Genomic DNA, 19,668 nt, shown 5'->3' on the forward strand with positions numbered 1-19,668 from the left:
AGAATTGTCTTGAAGAAGAAACTGCACGATAGTTATGTAGTGTTGGCTGCATAGCTTCAGGCGAAATTTCTCGCCAGGCCCTCGTACTTGGCGGGAGACACTATTTTCTAGACATCTTTACGCGGTCAGTGTGAGCTCAGAAATGAGAAGAGGGGCGTGATGCTATCTAGGGTCATACTAGGGACACTGCCCAACACATCTGTGCCAAAACGTCATTTGATTTTCGTAGTCGTTTTCATTTCGCGAGTGATCGGAACTTACTTTCTGGACACCCCTCGTATATATAAATTGAATGATCAAGACGGGTTTCGTCAACTAACCTTAAACGATGTAAAGAAAAATGAAAGAAACCAATAAAAACTATTAAATTACTATATTCAGAAAATTGATGATTTAAGTGCTGACAAACTTTACACGGACTTTTCATTATTCCGCGGTGGCCGTGCGGTTCTAGGCGCTCCAGTCCGGAGCCGCGCTGTTGCTACGGTCGCAGGTTCGAATCCTGCCTCGGGCATGGGTGTATGTGATGTCCTTAGGTTAGTTAGGGTTAAGTAGTTCTAAGTTCTAGGGGACTGATGACCACAGCAGTTGCGTCCCATAGTGTTCAGAGCCATTTGAACCATTTTTTTTTCATTATTCCAGGATGTATATAGTCAATAACCACTGGCCACAACAAAGTTACTTCCGCTGCTCGTGATCGCGCGGTAGCGTTCTCGCTTCCCGCGCCCGGGTTCCCGGGTTCGATTCCCAGCAGGGTCAGGGATTTTCTCTGCCTCGTGATGACTGGGTGTTGTGTGATGTCCTTAGGTTAGTTAGGTTTAAGTAGTTCTAAGTTCTAGGGGACTGATGACCATAGATGTTAAGTCCCATAGTGCTCAGAGCCATTTGAACCATTTTTTGAACGAAGTTACGAATGTCCATTATAATTATCCGGGCTGTTATGCCGTGGTCGGTTGATGAATTCTGTGGTGATTCCCAACGTTTCGTCTCCGCCTGCGGGAGCCATCTTCAAGGGGGTCCGTAGCTCGATGGAAGGTCCAACACACACACTGGTTCGCCACTGACTGCCGCTAAATTCCGTGTCCGCGCGCCCCCGCGCCGCGGCGTGACGTCACGTGTTTTGAAAACGTCAGTGCAATTGGCCGCTGTCCGTCGCCGTCGATCGCCGTTGCCATCGCCCAGTAGTGGACGGGTGGTACACATCTTCTTTAACACCGGTATCCATATACCGTTTAATTTGACGCCCTCCACCTTTCGGTTGAAATTATTTGGGTGTTTAGCGATTTCGATTGCCTCCCTGTAGAGCCTTTCGTAATATCCGCTCGTGGCCGCTAGTACTTGCGTCTCCTCGAAACGAATATTGTGGTTCCCTGGCTGGAAAGCATGCTCCGCAACAGCTGATCGTTCCGTTTCTCCTCTTCTACAATTTCCCTTGTGCTCTTCCAAACGTTTAGAAACAGTTCTTTTAGTGGAACCCACATAAACATCACCACAGCTGCATGGGATCCTATACACTCCAGATTTTTCCAATGGTTTGCGAGCGTCCTTGGCAGGCTTAAGGTAATCCTGTATCTTCCTGGTGGGCTTGTAAATTACGGTAATATTCCGCTTCGTCAAGATCCTCCCTATTCTTTCCGTTACATTTTTAACAAACGGCAGGAAAACCTTAGATTTTGCAGTAGCCTGTACGTCAGTATAATTTCTGCGTTTTATTTCGGCGGACGGATATCCGTTCTTCATTAGTGCATTGTGGAGATGTTCCATCTCAGCGTCGAGCAACTCAGGTTCACAAATATTTCTAGCTCTGTCCGCTAACGTCTTGATAACACCCCGCTTCTGTTGTGGGTGGTGGTTCGAATCCCGGTGCAAATAACGGTCCGTGTGCGTGGGTTTGCGGTACACTGAGTGGCCCAAACTACCACTTTCGTTTCTAAAAACAAGCACATCGAGGAAATGTAATTTGCCGTCTACCTCCTCCTCCATTGTGAACTGAATTCTCGAGTTTATACTGTTCAGAATATTATTCTGAGTGTAGGCACACATAAATCTGCCAAAATCCCTCGAGTGCGCAAGAAACCAACAGCTACGTGCAGCGAAAAGGCAAATTATCAAAAAATCCTCAATTAATACGGGAGTCTCCTCCGGCGGTACTAGCACGATCACGGCAGACTTCGACCTCGCATGTCGCGCGGCTTCTCTCGACCGCAGGCCGCGTCCGACCACTTCCGCCTCCCCTCGACCACTGCTCGTTCGCTACTACTCGCGATAATACGAGTAAAATCCCAGACTCAAGAGTTTGTGTATGCACACGGCAGAACCATAGACGTCCAACTTTCAAGATGATTATTGGCCGGGAGGCCCCCGTCTGGGTTTGTTGGGCCGCTTCGTGCTAGTGGTTCTATTTGACGCCGCTTCGGCATCTTGCGCGTCAACGCAACGAATTACCATCCGTTGCAGTTGTGACACTGACAAACCTGGGTGTGGATTTTAGTCCGTTGCTCGTACATCTTTCGACGAATTTTTATGATTTCCCGTCACCCGTCAGAAACACGGCGAAGAAAATGTTAAAGCGCAGAGGACAGATTTTACAGGACACACATATAGATAATGGAAACACTACTTAGATGAGAGGCGACGTCAAGAAGCGTACGGCCAGAGAAACAAGTGTATTTTCAAGGTCTGCTAAGACTTAAAATGTGCCGACTGTTGCCAGGGATGTTGCTAGGACGTCATTTAGGTAATTCTGAATTTTTGATTCTTTGCAATAGGCTTGTGTAGTAGCACTGGACATGCCTGAAGTCTCAGATGAAAACAGCCTTTCTTTTTACAGCTCATACAGACACTGCTGCTCGATCTTTTTTATCAAGCGATTCCTATCGTAAGAAGAAGGCAGATCGGGGTTCGACTTTCCGTCGACGACTGTGGCTTTAGAGGCAGGGCACAAGCTCAGAGTGGGGAAGGAAATCGACCATGTCCTTCTCAAAAATGCCACCAAGCAGGCATCTGGATGACGTCTTCATCCATGTGGATTGCCCTCACCTGACTGCATCTTTTCTGCTGCTGCCGGAGACGAGCTGATCCTGCGACGTTTTGTTTCGGGCCCTCTAGCGTGCTATAGTTTTGCAGCGCAGGTCTTTTAATGTGAACCAGAACAGCAGACATCTATCTGCAGATTTAAAAAATCTGTTACGTTATTTTGTGTCTGCAAGCTCATGCTTAACCGTAGCAACATAAACACATTTTCAGTAAGATGTATTACCAAGGGGGTGGAAAGGGTACATAATGCCTACCCCAAGGTAATACAAAGAACAACAAAATTAGTTAACTGTTGTTGACTTTTAGTGAAAACATATTTTTTAAAGAGATATTGATGAGTAAGTATAGTCCTGAAATTGAAATACTGAATTTTTACATTCGTTGTGAAAAAGTCACGGCTACAACTACTACTTTTGTGTTAATTTAAATTAAAGTTAAAAGTTTGATGGAATCTGGTAGAATACTCCATTAAAAACAATAATATTTTTTTCAGGATTTTAAAGGTTAGCCGGCCGAAGTGGCCGTGCGGTTAAAGGCGTTGCAGTCTGGAACCGCAAGGCCGCTACGGTCGCAGGTTCGAATCCTGCCTCGGGCATGGATGTTTGTGATGTCCTTAGGTTAGTTAGTTTTAACTAGTTCTAAGTTCTAGGGGACTAATGACCTCAGCAGTTGAGTCCCATAGTGCTCAGAGCCATTTGAACCATTTTTTTTTACCGGTTAAAGCCTTAAAACTTCGCTTCGTAGATCCCAGTACCACATGCGGAGCGCAAAAAAACTCATGGATTAGTTAACAGGAACGCAAATGTTGTGTTGTATTGCAGTGGCACAACAAATGGAGATAAACGAGTAAGACTGAAATGTCAAATCCTCTTTACACTTCCAACTACTGCAGTTCCGTAGTTAACTAAAAAAATGCTGTGCCGTGTGTAGTGAGGTTCACACATTAATTATTAAAAAAAAGTGTGCAGTTATCTTTCTTCACAAAGTTTCCAGCCAGTAACAAAAAAATATGAGTACAATGCAGATCCAAACACAGCACCCATTATGTCTCTGTTGCAGCCAGTTTAGACACATATATTTCTACTAATAGTTCATAACTGAAGGGATTATCCGAATGGGATGGAAATCGAAGTGATTTACACGTGCGGACAAACAAATGATGGCAATTTCAGAAATACCGGATGATTTATTCAAGACAAAGAGAGTTTCACACATTGAGAAAATCAATAACGCTTTGGTCCAACTCTGGCGCTTATACAAGTAGTTATTCGGCTTGGCATTGATTGTTAGAGTTGATCATTGTTCCCCTGATCGATATTGTTCCGAATTGTATCTTATTTAGCCGGAAGCTGTGGCCGAGCGGTTCTAGGCGCTTCAGTCCGGAACCGCGTTGCTGCTACGGTCGCAGGTTCGAATGCTGCCTCGGGCATGGATGTGTGTCATGTCCTTAGGTCAGTTAGGTTTAAGTAGTTCTAAGTTGTAGGGGACTGATGACCTCAGATGTTAAGTCGCATAGTGCTCAGAGCCATTTCAACCATTTGTTCTAGGCGCTTCAAAAAATGGTTCAAATGGCTCTGAGTGCTATGGGACTTAACATCTTATGTCATCAGTCCCCTAGAACTTTTTTTTTTTTTTGGTCATCGGTCTACTGACTGGTTTGATACGGCCAGCGGCCCGCCACAATATCCTTTCCTGTGCTAACTTCTTCACTTCTTCATCTCAGAGTAGCACTTGCAACCTACGTCCTCAATTATTTGCTTGACGTATTCCAATCTCTGTCTTCCTCTACAGTTTTTGCCCTCTACAGCTCCCTTTAGTATCATGGAAGTCATTCCCTCATGTCTTAGCAGATGTCCTATCATCCTGTTCCTTCTCCTTATCAGTGTTTTTCACATATTCCTTTCCTCTCCGATTCTGCGTAGAGCCTCCTCATTCCTTACCTTATCAGTCCACCTAATTTTCAACATTCGTCTATGGCACCACATCTCAAATGCTTCGATTCTCTTCTGTTCCGGTTTTCCCACAGTCCGTGTTTCACTACCATACAATGCTGTACTCCAGACGTACATCCTCAGAAATTTCTTCCTCAAATTAAGGCCGGTATTTGATATTAGTAGACTTCTCTTGGCCAGAAATGCCTTTTTTGCCATAGCGAGTCTGCTTTTGATGTCCTCCTTGCTCCGTCCATCATTGGTTATTTTACTGCCTAGGTAGCAGAATTCCTTAACTTCATTGAATTCGTGACCATCAATCCTGATGTTAAGTTTCTCGCTGTTCTCATTTCTACTACTTCTCATTACCTTCGACTTTCTCCGATTTACTCTCAAACCATACTGTGTACTCATTAGACTGTTCATTCCGTTCAGCAGATCATTTAATTCTTCCTCACTTTCACTCAGAATAGCAATGTCATCAGCGAATCGTATCATTGATATCCTTTCACCTTGTATTTTAATTCCACTCCTGAACCTTTCTTTTATTTCCATCATTGCTTCCTCTATGTACAGATTGAAGAGTAGGGGCGAAAGGCTACAGCCTTGTCTTACACCCTTCTTAATACGAGCACTTCGTTCTTGATCGTCCACTCTTATTATTCCCTCTTGGTTGTTGTACATATTGTATATGACCCGTCTCTCCCTATAGCTTACCCCTATTTTTTTCAGAATCTCGAACAGCTTGCACCATTTTATATTGTCGAACGCTTTTTCCAGGTCGACAAATCCTATGAAAGTGTCTTGATTTTGCTTTAGCCTTGCTTCCATTATTAGCCGTAACGTCAGAATTGCCTCTCTCGTCGCTTTACTTTTCCTAAAGCCAAACTGATTGTCACCTAGCACATTCTCAATTTTCTTTTCCATTCTTCTGTATATTATTCTTGTAAGTAGCTTCGATGCATGAGCTGTTAAGCTGATTGTGCGATAATTCTCGCACTTGTCAGCTCTTGCCGTCTTCGGAATTGTGTGGATGATGCTTTTCCGAAAGTCAGATGGTATATCGCCAGACTCATATATTCTACACACCAACGTGAATAGTCGTTTTGTTGCCACTTCCCCCAATGATTTTAGAAATTCTGATGAATGTTATCTATCCCTTCTGCCTTATTTGACCGTAAGTCCTCCAAAGCTCTTTTAAATTCCGATTCTAATACTGGATTCCCTATCTCTTCTAAATCGACTCTTGTTTCTTCTTCTATCACATCAGACAAATCTTCACCCTCATAGAGGCTTTCAGTGTATTCCTTCCACCTATCTGCTGTCTCCTCTGCATTTAACAGTGGAATTCCCGTTGCACTCTTAATGTTACCACCGTTGCTTTTAATGTCACCAATGGTTGTTTTGACTTTCCTGTATGCTGAGTTTGTCCTTCCGACAACATATCTTTTTCGATGTCTTCACATTTTTCCTGCAGCCATTTCGTCTTAGCTTCCCTGCACTTCCTATTTATTTCATTCCTCAGCGACTTGTATTTCTTTATTCCTGATTTTCCCGGAACATGTTTGTACTTCCTCCTTTCATCAATCAACTGAAGTATTTCTTCTGTTACCCATGGTTTCTTCGCAGCCACCTTCTTTGTACCTATGTTTTCCTTCCCAACTTCTGTGATGGCCCTTTTTAGAGATATCCATTCCTCTTCAACTGTACTGCCTACTGCGCTATTCCTTATTGCTGTATCTATAGCGTTAGAGAACTTCAAACGTATCTCGTCATTCCTTAGTACTTCCGTATCCCACTTCTTTGCGTATTGATTCTTCCTGACTAATGTCTTGAACTTCAGCCTACTCTTCATCACTAATGTATTGTGATCTGAGTCTATATCTGCTCCTGGGTACGCCTTACAATCCAGTATCTGATTTCGGAATCTCTGTCTGACCATGATGTAATCTAATCGAAATGTTCCCGTATCTCCCGGCCTTTTCCAAGTATACCTCCTCCTCTTGTGATTCTTGAACAGGGTATTCGCTACTACTAGCTGAAACTTGTTACAGAACTCAGTTAGTCTTTCTCCTCTTTCATTCCATGTCCCAAGCCCATATTCTCCCGTAACCTTTTCTTCTACTCCTTCCCCTACAACTGCATTCCAGTCGCCCATGACTATTAGATTTTCGTCCCCCTTTACATACTGCATTACCCTTTCAATATCCTCATACACTTTCTCTATCTGTTCATCTTCAGCTTGCGACGTCGGCATGTATACCTGAACTATCGTTCCCGGTGTTGGTCTGCTGTCGATTCTGATTAGAACAACCCGGTCACTGAACTGTTCACAGTAACACAGCCTCTGCCCTACCTTCCTATTCTTAACGAATCCTACACCTGTTATACCATTTTCTGCTGCTGTTGATATTACCCGATACTCATCTGACCAGAAATCCCTGTCTTCCTTCCACTTCACTTTACTGACCCCTACTGTATCTAGATTGAGCCTTTGAATTTCCCTTTTCAGATTTTCTAGTTTCCCTACCACGTTCAAGCTTCTGGCATTCCACGCCCCGACTCGTAGAACGTTATCCTTTCGTTGATTATTCAATTTTTTTCTTATGGTAACCTCCCCTTTGGCAGTCCCCTCCCGGAGATCCGAATGGGGGCCTATTCCGGAATCTTTTGCCAATGGAGAGATCATCATGACACTTCTTCAATTACAGGCTACATGTCCTGTGGATACACGTTACGTGTCTTTAATGCAGTGGTTTCCATTGCCTTGTGCATCCTCATGTCGTTGATCATTGCTGATTCTTCCGCCTTTAGGGGCAATTTCCCACCCCTAGGACAAGAGAGTGCCCTGAACCTCTATCCGCTCCTCCGCCCTCTTTGACAAGGCCGTTGGCAGAATGAGGCTGACTTCTTATGCCGGAAGTCTTCGGCCGCCAATGCTGATTATTTATCAAAATTTAGGCAGTGGCGGGGATCGAACCCGGGACCGAAGATGTTTTGAACTTAGAACTACTTAAACCTAACTAAGCTAAGGACATCACACACATGCTTGCCCGAGGGAGGATTCGAACCTGGGACCGTAGCGGTCACGCGGTTCCAGACTGAAGCACCTAGGCGCTTCAGTACGGACCGCTCTGATATAGTCGCCGGCTTTCTCGCCGCTTGGGGCGCTAGTGTCGTTCCGGCAGTCAGATGGTATCAACTTATACAGCCGCGAGTGTCGCGATGTGCAACAGACAGCGAGTGCACAGTCGTTACCGCTGCTACAGCCGCCTGGTGTGTGCTGCGTGTGCAGGGAGTCGCGCCACGGGTCGGCCAGCAGCAGCGCGGCGGGCCACGCATCCCTGCTGCCGCCGCCCCCGCCGCCGGCGCGCGCCACGTCGGCCGCCTCCAGCAACAGCTACGCCAGCCTCCGCACGTCCGCGGGGCCGCTGCCCGCCCCCGGCGCCGCCGCCCAGCCGCCGACCGACATCCACGAGCGCATCGCCCAGCTCACCATACAGAGGTACTTCTCTCTCTCTCTCTCTCTCTCTCTCTCTCTCTCTCTCTGTGTCACTTGCTATACATCGAAACCTGGTTTCTCCGGACTAAGTGCGATCGTTGGTCATCCGGATTGTAGAAAATCCGGATAATCTGAAAATCACAGAAGAGGAATGGTAATCGAATAACATGTCGTAAACACACAGGTCATATCCGTTATCACTTAATGATATTAATTATACTGGATGATCAAAAAGTCATCTAAATTTGAAAACTGAACTAATCACGGAATAATGAAGACAGAGAGGTACAAATTGACACACATGCTTGGAATGACATGGGGTTTTATTAGAACCAGAAATATACAAAAGTTCAAAAAATGTCCGACAGATGGCGCTTCATCTGATCAGAATAGCAATAATTAGCATAACAAAGTAAGACAAAGAAAAGATTATGTTCTTTACAGTAAATGCTCAATATTTCCACCATCATTCCTCAACAATAGCTGTAGTCGAGGAATAATGTTGTGAACAGCACTGTAAAGCATGTCCGGAGTTATGGTGAGGCATGGGCGTCGGATGTTGTCTCTCGGCATCCCTAGAGATGTCGGTCGATCACGATACACTTGCGACTTCAGGTAACCCCAAAGCCAATAATCGCACGGACTGAGGTCTGCGGACCTGGGAGGCAAGCATGACGAAAGTGGCGGCTGAGTACACGATCATCACCAAACGACGCGCGCAAGAGATCTTTCACGCGTCTAGCAACATGGGGTGGAGCGCCACCCTTCATAAACATCGTACGTTTCAGCAGGTGTTTATCAGCTGGGCTGGTAGCAGTTACAAAACCGGAATAACGCATTTCCTCAAAGAAAAAAGGCCCGATAGCAGTAGATGTGGGAAATGCAACCCATACCGTGACTTTCTCGTCGTGCAATGGAGTTTCCACGACAGTTCTAGGATTTTCGGTAGCCCAAATTCTGCAGTTGCGGGCGTTGCCATACCCTAGGAGCGTGAAATGAGCTTCGTCGGTCCACAACACGTTACTCAACCAATCGTCATCTTCCGCCATCTTTTGAAACGCCCACACCGCAAATGCCCTCCGCTTCACTAAATCGCCAGGTAACAGTTCATGGTGCCGATGGATTTTGTACGGATAGCATCGGAGGGTACGCGTCAGTGCACATCTTCTGTGCACCGCAGTAGAACGTGGCGCCGCTCCCACACACCTCAACTCGCACAAAAACTAGAACACAAACAGACAACACAAACAGAAAACACGGCATACACAAAGCAAACATCAATTAATATAAGTTAAGAACCAATAAGTAATAATATAATTTAAGTAAAAACAATAAGTGCCTTCAATAAAACAACGTAAATTTTGCAGCAATATCAATGCTGTAAACATTTTAACTAAGACATGTACACAAATTTAATGTTATAAAATAGTATCAGACTTTTACACTCTCAATATTTGCTCATATGATTAAGGCCGACAATGTTTACAAAGATGAAATGGAAGTAATTTCAAGATAATATTACGTTATTCAAATGCACAACTTCACCACAAATTAGGTTTTTTGCACTTTAATTTCCTTGCATAGATCTGCAATGTAACTGCCAATTGTGTAAGCTTGGTACGCAGAAATTTACAACTAGACTGTGACCTAATATCTTAAATAGCTTACATGTCCGAATGAACAGGTGCCATTGGCGACCGTGCAGATCTCTAGAATGAAATTACAATTAAATCAGTGCCATAGCTGCTCGCAGCCGTTGATATACACCAACGGGGACAGTTGAAAATGTGTGAGCGGACCGGGACTCGAACCAGGGATCTCCTGCTTACAAGGCAGACGCTTATCCATCTTCCCTCTCTCTTTTTTTTTAAGCTCATTTTGTTCGTTTTCGTTCGTTGCGTTTGCTCTGGACGGACGTCGCAAGACTCCCGTTGCAGTTCGTCGTTGATCCATTAACTCAGTCTTTTTTTTTTTTTTTTTTTTCTTTACACAGAGGGCAGTTAACCCTCTGACCGAACACGCTGAGCTACCCGTGCTCCATCTGAGCCACCGAGGGCACAGAGGATAGTGCGACTGCAGGGATGTATCTCTGGCACACTCCCCGTGAGACCCACATTCTCAACTTACATTCCACACATAACTTTCGTAGTGCCCCTGTCATTATACACATTACTCGCGACAGACAATCCACCGAGTCCCGCAAGAGTTCAGGCAATTCGTGTGCATCCGCACTGAAGAAAGGCATCAGCCGGTTAGCCTTAACGATATGAAGATGGCATCTGTTCTTTCGGTCATGTCCGAAACAGAAATGTGAGCCGAAAAAGGAGCGACTTGAGGCTGTCCCGACACACTCATCTAAGTACAAGGGACAATAATAGAAAGTAGGGACGATCGTTACGGAATTGGGACAGGTGGCAGCCCTAGACCGGGCCGCGGTGTCACACTTCGTCTCGCTTGTGTCAGACGTACTGCTCAATATATATCATCCGAAACGTGCACTGGAGGACCCAGATTAATTCTCTGCTTTGATTCACAGGAATAAAATTTACGAGCGTCGTTTTCCCGCGAGACAGGGTTAAACTTCGCTACAATCCACAGCAGCATCATTCCCGAATAGACTGAAAGAGCTTCCTACTTTATCCACTGGGTCATTTACATACATTCTGATCAGTAATAGTCCCGTAGCAGTTCTTAATATAACGCCTGTTGCTACTTTCACATCTGAAGATTTCTCTCCATTAAGGACAGGCTATGTTCTGTTTTCTACGAACTATTTTGATTTTCCGTGCGCTCGTTATTCATTTGGTGAGGGTCGGAGCAGCATCAGGAATTAAAGAATCACGACATCAACTTGGGCATTGGAATCTCCTGCAGCTCTGTATAAGGTTTCATTCGTAGCAAGACACATTGCACATATTGTTGTAGCTAATAGCAGTGTTTGAAATTGTGTTATGTAGTATACTCGTAGTTGTACACTAAACACAAATTAACGATTGAGAAAAGCGTGCATCAGACCTGAAGAACTTAACATTAACTATGACACGACTTGAAGAAATTAACATTAACTATGACACGAAACAATACTCAGATGTGTTGATATGTTCTACTTTATTATTTCTTGAGTACTTCCAAACAACCATCTGCATCTCTCCCGTCGTCCCGAACTGTACAACGTTTGCCTCCCTTCTTCCCTCGAAAAGCACAACACTTTCGCCCGAAACTTCCGAAAATACTTGACTTCCTGTGGGTCACACGTAACAGGAGGCCCCAATATGGCCACAAATCCCTCGTGATGTGACTTCGGCCAGTCGCGAACTGCAGACGGCGACAGGCGGAGGGAAAAAGGATTAGTAGTGTCTGCTGCCTTCTGGATCCTGCGGACGAATATAGCAAGCACGGTTTGGCAAGATCAAATGTTCAAATGTGTATGAAATCTTATGGGACTTAACTGCTAAGGTCATCAGTCCCTAAGTTTACACACTACTTAACCTAAACTATCCTAAGGACAAACACACACACCCATGGCCGAGGGAGGACTCGAACCTCCCTCGGGAACAACCGCACAGCCCATGACTTCAGCGGGTTTGGCAAGATCATTGTTTGCGAAATCTGTTGAGCAGTAAACCCCCGGTTCTTTAAAGAATCGAACTCCCATACACCCCGTGTGGTAATAGTTGAGATACAGCTGCTCACAGAGGTCCATTGTGGGCCATAGTTATCGTATGGCAGCGAAACTGGGTACACATTCTAATGCGTTAATGCACAACGATTTACACTGACAAAATTACTGACCACCAGGTGGAAATCTGGCACAGTGAAGGAAAAAAATACGTACAGAAATGTTTCCATACATAATGGATAAGGAATGGGACGTGTGCAGAGAAGGCCAAAGAAGTGAGAAAGGCATAATGGTGATTTTGTTATTAACTACCGCTTACACAAATTGTTAAATATGAGCTTCAGAGATATCGACTAGATGCTGTCCAGCGCCAGGTTTGCACTGGTGACCAAAACTGGAACTAATTTTTTTCTGCCGTAAATCTGTTTCGCGTTAGATATCTTCCATGTTTCGCTGCCATAAGGAAACAACAGCCCGTATCGGACCTCCGTGAGCTGCTGCACTTCAATTGTAACAACTCGGTATTAAATAGCTTCAAATGGCTCATTATTTTACAAATGGGTTAAAGTGTAAAATATTTGACTTTATATACGAGGGGCGTTCAGAAAGTAAGCTCCGATCGGTCGCGAAATGGAAACGACTATGAAAATCCGATAAAGCTTTGCACAGATGTGTTGGGTAGTGTCTCTAGTATAACCCCAGTTAGCATCGCGTCGCTCTTCTCATTTCTGAGCTCGCAGTGAGTGCGTAAAGATGTCTAGAAATAGTGTCTGCCGCCAAGTACGAGGGCCTGGTGAGAAATTTCGCCTGAAGCTATACAGCTAACATTACATAACTGTCGTGCTGTTTCTTCTTCAAGACAATTCTCAGCCGCATTCTGCAGGGGCAATGAAGATGCTCCTGCATCGTTTTCAAATGGAAATGTTAGATTACCCACAATACAGTCCGCAATTGTCTCCCCCTGAGTTTCATCTCTGGTCACATGAACCGCTGTCTTTGAAGACAACATTTTGACACAGACAACGAGGTGTAGGCCAGCGTGGAGAATTGGCGGAAAGCACTGGCGGCTGCCTTCTATGATGAGGCTATTGAAAAGTTGGTACAACGCTATGACAAAAGTCTAAGTCAGAACGGCGACTACGTAGAGAAGTAGCTGAAAGGTGTAGCTAATTGTTAGAAGTAAAACATTTCTGATGTTCACTGTGGTTTCAATTTGGCAATCAATCGGAGCTTACTTTCTGAACAGGCCTCGTATGTAAGCAAGAAGAAATGTTGAGAAGATTTGAAATTATGCCCAAAGTTTGTTGGAAGTCGCTAAGTGCTCTCATTGTGAAACAAAAAATGAATATACTCTGGATAATTTATCCACCATTTTTGACACAGCTAAATGCTTATGACGTCGTATCTCCTGAACTTTGCGTCTTACAACGACATAATTGTAGAGGTACAGTACTGGCCATTAAAATTGCTACACCACGAAGATGACGTGCTACAGACGCGAAATTTAACCGACAGGAGAAACGGGAGATGATGCTGTGATATGCAAACGATTAGCTTCTCAGAGCATTCACACAAGGTTGGCGCCGGTGGCCACACCTACAATGTGCTGACATGAGGAAACTTTCCAACCGATTTCTCATTCACAAACAGCAGTTGACCAGCGTTGCCTGGTGAAACGTTGTTGTGATGCCTCGTGTAAGGAGGAGAAATGCGTACCATCACGTTTCCGACTTTGATAAAGCTCGGATTGTAGCCTATAGCGATTGCGGTTTATCGTATCGCGACATTGGTGCTCGCGTTGGTCGAGATCCAATGACTGTTAGCAGAATATGGGATCGGTGGGTTCAGGAGGGTAATACGGAAAGCGGTGCTGGATGCCAACGGCCTCCTATCACTAGCAGTCGAGATGACAGGCATCTTACCCGCATGGCTGTAACGGATCGTGCAGCCACGTCTCGATCCCTGAGTCAACAGATGGGGACGTTTGCAAGACGACAACCATCTGCAGGAACAGTTCGACGACGTTTGCAGCAGCATGGACTATCAGCTCGGAGACCGTAGCTGCGGTTACCCTTGACGCTGCATCACAGACATGAGCGCTTGCGATGGTGAACTCAAAGACGAACCTGGGTGCACGAATGGCAAAACGTCATTTTTTCTGATGAATCCAGGTTCTGTTTACAGCATCATGATGGTCGCATCCGTGTTTGGCGACATCGCGGTGAACGCACATTGGAAGCGTGTATTCGTCATCGCCATACTGGCGTATCACCTGGCGTGATGGTATGGGGTGCCATTGGTTACACGTCTCGGTCACCTCTTGTTCGCATTGACGGCACTTTGAACAGTGGACGTTACATTTCAGATGTGTTACGACCCGTGGCTCTACCCTTCATTCGATCCCTGCGAAATCCTACATTTCAGCAAGATAATGCACGACCGCATGTTGCAGGTCCTGTACGGGCCTCTCTGGATACAGAAAATGTTCGAATGCTGCCCTGGCAAGCACATTCTCCAGATCTCTCACCAATTGAAAACGTCTGGTCAATGGTGGCCGAGCAACTGGCTCGTCACAATACGCCAGTCACTACTACTCTTGATGAACTGTGGTATCGTGTTGAAGCTGCATGGGCAGCTCTATTTGACTCAATGCCCAGGTGTATCAAGACCGTTATTACGGCCAGAGGTGGTTGTTCTGGGTACTGATTTCTCAGGATGTATGCACCCAAATTGCGTGTAAATATAATCACATGTCAGTTCTAGTATAATGTATTTGTTCAATAAATACCCGTTTATCGTCTGCATTTCTTCTTGGTGTAGCAATTTTAATGGCCAGTAGTGTACATTCAGTGATATATCTAGGTACTGTTTGCAAACTGTATTGCAAATAGAGTCGGTAGTAAATCAGTATCACTAATAGCTCCCACGTTCACGTACTCCATAATTACTCTACCATGTAAACATTTGGGGTTACAGTCGTCTGGTATGAGACGTTCCGGTGGAGGGAGGGGGGGGGGGGCACTGGGGGCCGAATCGCGCAATAACCCTGCGTTCGGTATGGTGCGGCGGTGGGGTGCATGGACTGCTGTGGCCTGTTGTTGGGTTTTGAACCACTGAGGGCCACGGCGGGACGAATCCTCTCCGTTGCTTCTATGTCCCCGTCCTAATACATACATACATACATACGAGTCAGTAATAAATTAAAGCGTCACGCCTTAAGTTGAAGTTCTACTGCATGAACAGCGACAATGTAGTGAGCAATAAGCTTTTCTCAAAATGGCTCTGAGCACTATGGGTTAACATCTGAGGTCATCAATCCCCTAGAACTTAGAACTACTTAAACCTAACTAACCTAAGGACATCACACACATCCAGGCCCAAGGCGGGATGCGAACCTGCGACCGTAGCAGTCGCGCGGTTCCAGACTGAAGCACCTAGAACGGAAGCTTTTCTTCTTTCGTCATTTTGTGGGGATGTCAGCGAGAAAGTTTTTCTTGAAGCTTTGGAATTATGTGCAACCCTTGTTGGCAGTCACTAAATGCTCTCATTCTCAAATATTGGATGATTGAAGTTTGGATATTTCCACTCCATCTGTTAACACTGCCTCAAGACATACAAACAGTTTCTAACTGGAATACTTGTCTCATGGTGTTAAACTTTTAATGTATGATTAGGTCTCTTAATGTGTAGATTAAGACATCATTTAAATTCAGTCATTAATTGCGCGAAATATTGGAAATTTAGTTTTTGTTGCCCCTAGAAGCCAATAAGCAGGAAACCTGCAACTGGTACGGGATTCTGGAAAAGTCGCTTAGCAGTATCGACTCTTACATAGGAGGTATTACAAGGGGCTGGATGCAGCGCACTTTTTCTTCCTGTTTGGCGCCGCTATCGCTCTCTGGCCTCCCTGCAGAGACGCTAGGCCGGCGTCGCCGACTGGCTCGGTCCGGTGCTGGCGGGGAGTGGCCAGCGTTAACTGAAGAGGACGGAGGCGCCGCGCCCGCTTTTTATCCCGGCGGCGCGGCGGCCGCTTCTTACTGCATTCCGGCGCCTTCCGCCGCTGATCACGGCTTCATTTAGCCGCACTGGCGCCGGACTGGCGCCAACGCCAAATCACATAACCAGCAGCAAGAAAGGTCCCATCGTGACCGACCAGTCCCGCCCCACTTGAGACGGTAACAAAACCAGTGTCCCTGTAGTCCTGAGCAGCAAACACGTAAGAGTGGCTGCAGACGATGCACGTAAAAAATCCTCGACATCCAACAGGATTGCTACATGTGACATCGTGCTATATACAGGGTGGTCCATTGATCGTGACCGGGCCAAATATCTCTCGAAATAAACGTCAAACGAAAAAAACTACAAAGAACTAAACTTGTCTAGCTTGAAGGGGGAAACCAGACGGCGCTATGTTTGGCCCGCTAGATGGCGCTGCCATAGGTTAAACGGATATCAACCGAGTTTTTTGAAATAGGAACCCCCATTTTTTTATTACATATTCGTGTAGTACGCAAAGAAATATGAATATTTTAGTTGGATCGCTTTTTTCGCTTCGGTCTGGGCTTTCGGAGCCGAAGGCCCACACGTGTACCCTTGATGACTGCAGGACACAAATCTTGACGCCTCGCCTGCTCCCGTCAACATCGACATTGGACTGTTGATGACTGCACACACGTTGCCTAGTCGGACGAGTCTGGTTTCAAATTGTATGGAGCAGATGGGCGTGTACGGGTATGGAGACAGCCTCATGAATCCATGCATCCTGCATGTCGTCAGGGTACTGTTGAAGCTGGTTGGAGGCTCTGTAATGGTATGGGGCGTGTGCAGTTGGAGTGACAGGGAACCTCTGATACGTCTAGATACAACTCTGACAGGTGACACGAACATAAGCATCCTGTCTGATCAGCTTCATCGATTTATGTCCATTGTGAATTCAGACGGATTTGGACAATTCCAACAGGACCATGCGGCACCCCAGACGACCAGATTTGCTACAGACTGGCTCCAGGAACACTCTTCCGAGTTTAAACACTTCCGCAGGCCACCAAACTCTCCACATATAAAGATTATTGAGCACTTCAGGGATACCTTGCTGTTCAGAAGAGATCTCCACATCCAAATATTGTTATGGATTTATGGACAACCCTGTAGGATTCATGGTGTCAGTTCCCTCCAGCACTACTTTAGACATTAGTAGAGTCCATGCCACGTCGTGTTGCGGCATTTCTGCTGCTCGTGCGGGGCCCTACACGATATTAGGCAAGTGTACCAGTTTCTTTGGCTCTCTAGTGTAGTGCGCGCTGTAAACCTCCGCAGATGGCAATGCAGGCGCTGATTCTGTCATTCTGTCCATCGAACAGAAGCCGAATACTGTCCTGGGACAGTTGTGCCACGCCTGCTCGATCTTTTCACGTAGTTCTGTAAGAGCTGTTGGTTGACGAGTCGCACGAGTCACTTCTCACCTCATCATATTCCACACGTGCTCGATTGAAGTCAAGTCCAGAGATCGTGATGGCCGAGAAAGTTGCTGCACGTCTTGCAGAAAATGTTGAGTTTCACGGGTGATGTGTGCGAGAGGATTATCCTGTTGAGTACGGCAGAAGAATAAGTCTGACAACATTCCGCACGTACGGAGCGCTGGTTAGCGTCCCCTACCGAAACCACCGAAGGTGAAGGAAAGTTGTAGCTTATCGCTTTCATCGCTGAAGACTTAGGCGCGCCGTTCCATCTTCCAAGTGATCTTCTGACAGCCCCAGGTGGTCCGTGCACGTCGATGGTGTGGCATGAGCACTGGAAGACCAAGTGGAAACATGGCCCCGCGGTAGGTGACGCTCCGTCAGGATTACTGACAGCCTTGATAGAGCCAGCCGTGACGAAACTCTTACATCTGGTGTGCAAGAGGTATGAGACAGGGAAATATCCTCAGACTTAAAGAAGAATGTAATAACTGCAATTCCAAAGAAAGCAGGTGCTGACAGATGTGAATAGTATACAACTATCAGTTTAATAAGTCATCGTTGCAAATACTATTCCGAATTCTTTATAGAAGAATAGAAAAATTGATATAAGTCGACCTCGAGGAAGATAGATTTTGATTTCGGAGAAATGTAGCGACACGCGAGGCAGTACTGCTCCTACAACTTTTCTTAGAAGATAGGTTAAGGAAAGGCAAACCTACATTTATAGCATTCATAGACCCAGAGAAAGCTTTTGAAACTGTTGGCGGAATACTCTCGCTGAAATCTCCAAGGTAGCAGGGGTAAAATACAGGGAGCGAAAGGCTATTTACAACTTGTACATAAATCCGACGTCAGTTATACTAGTCGAAAGACATGAAAGGGAAGCAGTGGTTGGGAAGGGAATGAAACAGGGTTGTAGCCTATCGCTGATGTTATTCAATCCGTACATTGAGCAACCAGTAAAGGAAACCAAAGAAAAATTTGGAGAAGGAATTAAAGTTCGGGGAGAAGAAATAAAAACTTCGATGTTTCCGGACGACAGTGCATTTCTGTCAGAGCCTGCAAAGGACTTGGACACCCCAAAGGAGGATGCAAGATAAATATCAACGAAAGCAAAACAAGAATAATGTAGTGTGATCGAATTAAATCAAGTGATGCCGAGGGCATTAGATTAGGAAATGAGACACTTAAAGTAGTAGATGAGTTTTGTTATTTGGGCAGAAAAATAATTGATGATGGCCGAAGTAAGGAGGATATAAAATATAGCCTGGAAATGGCAAGAAAGGCGCTTCTGAAGAAGAGAAATTTGTTGAGATCGGCTATAGATTTAACTTTTAGGACGCCCTCTCTCAAAGTATTTGTTTGGAGTGTAGCCTCGTACTGAAGTGAAACATGGGCGATAAAGAGTTCAGACAAGAAGAAAATGGAGGCGTTGGAAATGTGGTGCAACAGAAGAATGCTGAAGATTAGGTGAGTAGATCACGAAATTAATGAGGAGGTACTGAACAGAACAGAAGAAACAAGAAATTAGTGGAACAGTTAGATTAAAAGAAGAGATAGGTTCATACGACATATTGTGAGACATCAAGGGATCACCAATTTAGTACCTGAGGGAAGTGTAGGGGTAAAAATCGTAGAGGAAGAGTAAGAGATGAATGCAGTAAGCAGATCCAGGAGGATGTAAGTTCCAGCAGTTATGTGGAGATGAAGAGACTTCCACAGGAGAGAGCTGCGTGGAGAGCTGCATCAAACCAGTCTTCGGACTGAAGACCACAAAAACAACAACAACAACAACAACAACGACGACGACGACGACGACGACGACGACGACAACATATTTATCTGAGGTATTAAAAAAATTAATTGAAGGCATTACATGTTACATAAATCTTCAAAGTAGTACCTTTTGACGCAAATACATCCCAACTTTCCTGCCACTTTTGAAATGCATCGTGAAAGTAGAATGATGTAAAAAAATGCCATCAACAAGAAATAACCAATGTAGAGTAATTGAATTTTGGGATACGTTCCCCAAGGTAACATGTTTAAGTGATTAGCGTTTCAAGATCACAGGTTAACGCAAGCTGAAAAAAGCAATTGCGTAAGTGGAGTGCTGGTGCA

At 45.2% G+C, this 19,668-nt stretch overlaps 1 protein-coding gene across 1 annotated transcript in view; it reads left to right on the forward strand.

Annotated features, from left to right (window-relative positions):
* Positions 1–19,668, forward strand: part of LOC124786947 (tyrosine-protein kinase Dnt-like) — a 567,480-nt gene that overhangs the window by 534,953 nt on the left and 12,859 nt on the right. The window contains exon 5 of the mRNA XM_047254302.1: positions 8,263–8,472. Coding sequence (XP_047110258.1) covers positions 8,263–8,472 — 210 coding nt within the window. The remainder of the gene's footprint in view (positions 1–8,262; positions 8,473–19,668) is intronic.

This window comes from Schistocerca piceifrons, chromosome 1, assembly GCF_021461385.2.
Source record: "Schistocerca piceifrons isolate TAMUIC-IGC-003096 chromosome 1, iqSchPice1.1, whole genome shotgun sequence".
Lineage (NCBI taxonomy): Eukaryota > Metazoa > Arthropoda > Insecta > Orthoptera > Acrididae > Schistocerca > Schistocerca piceifrons.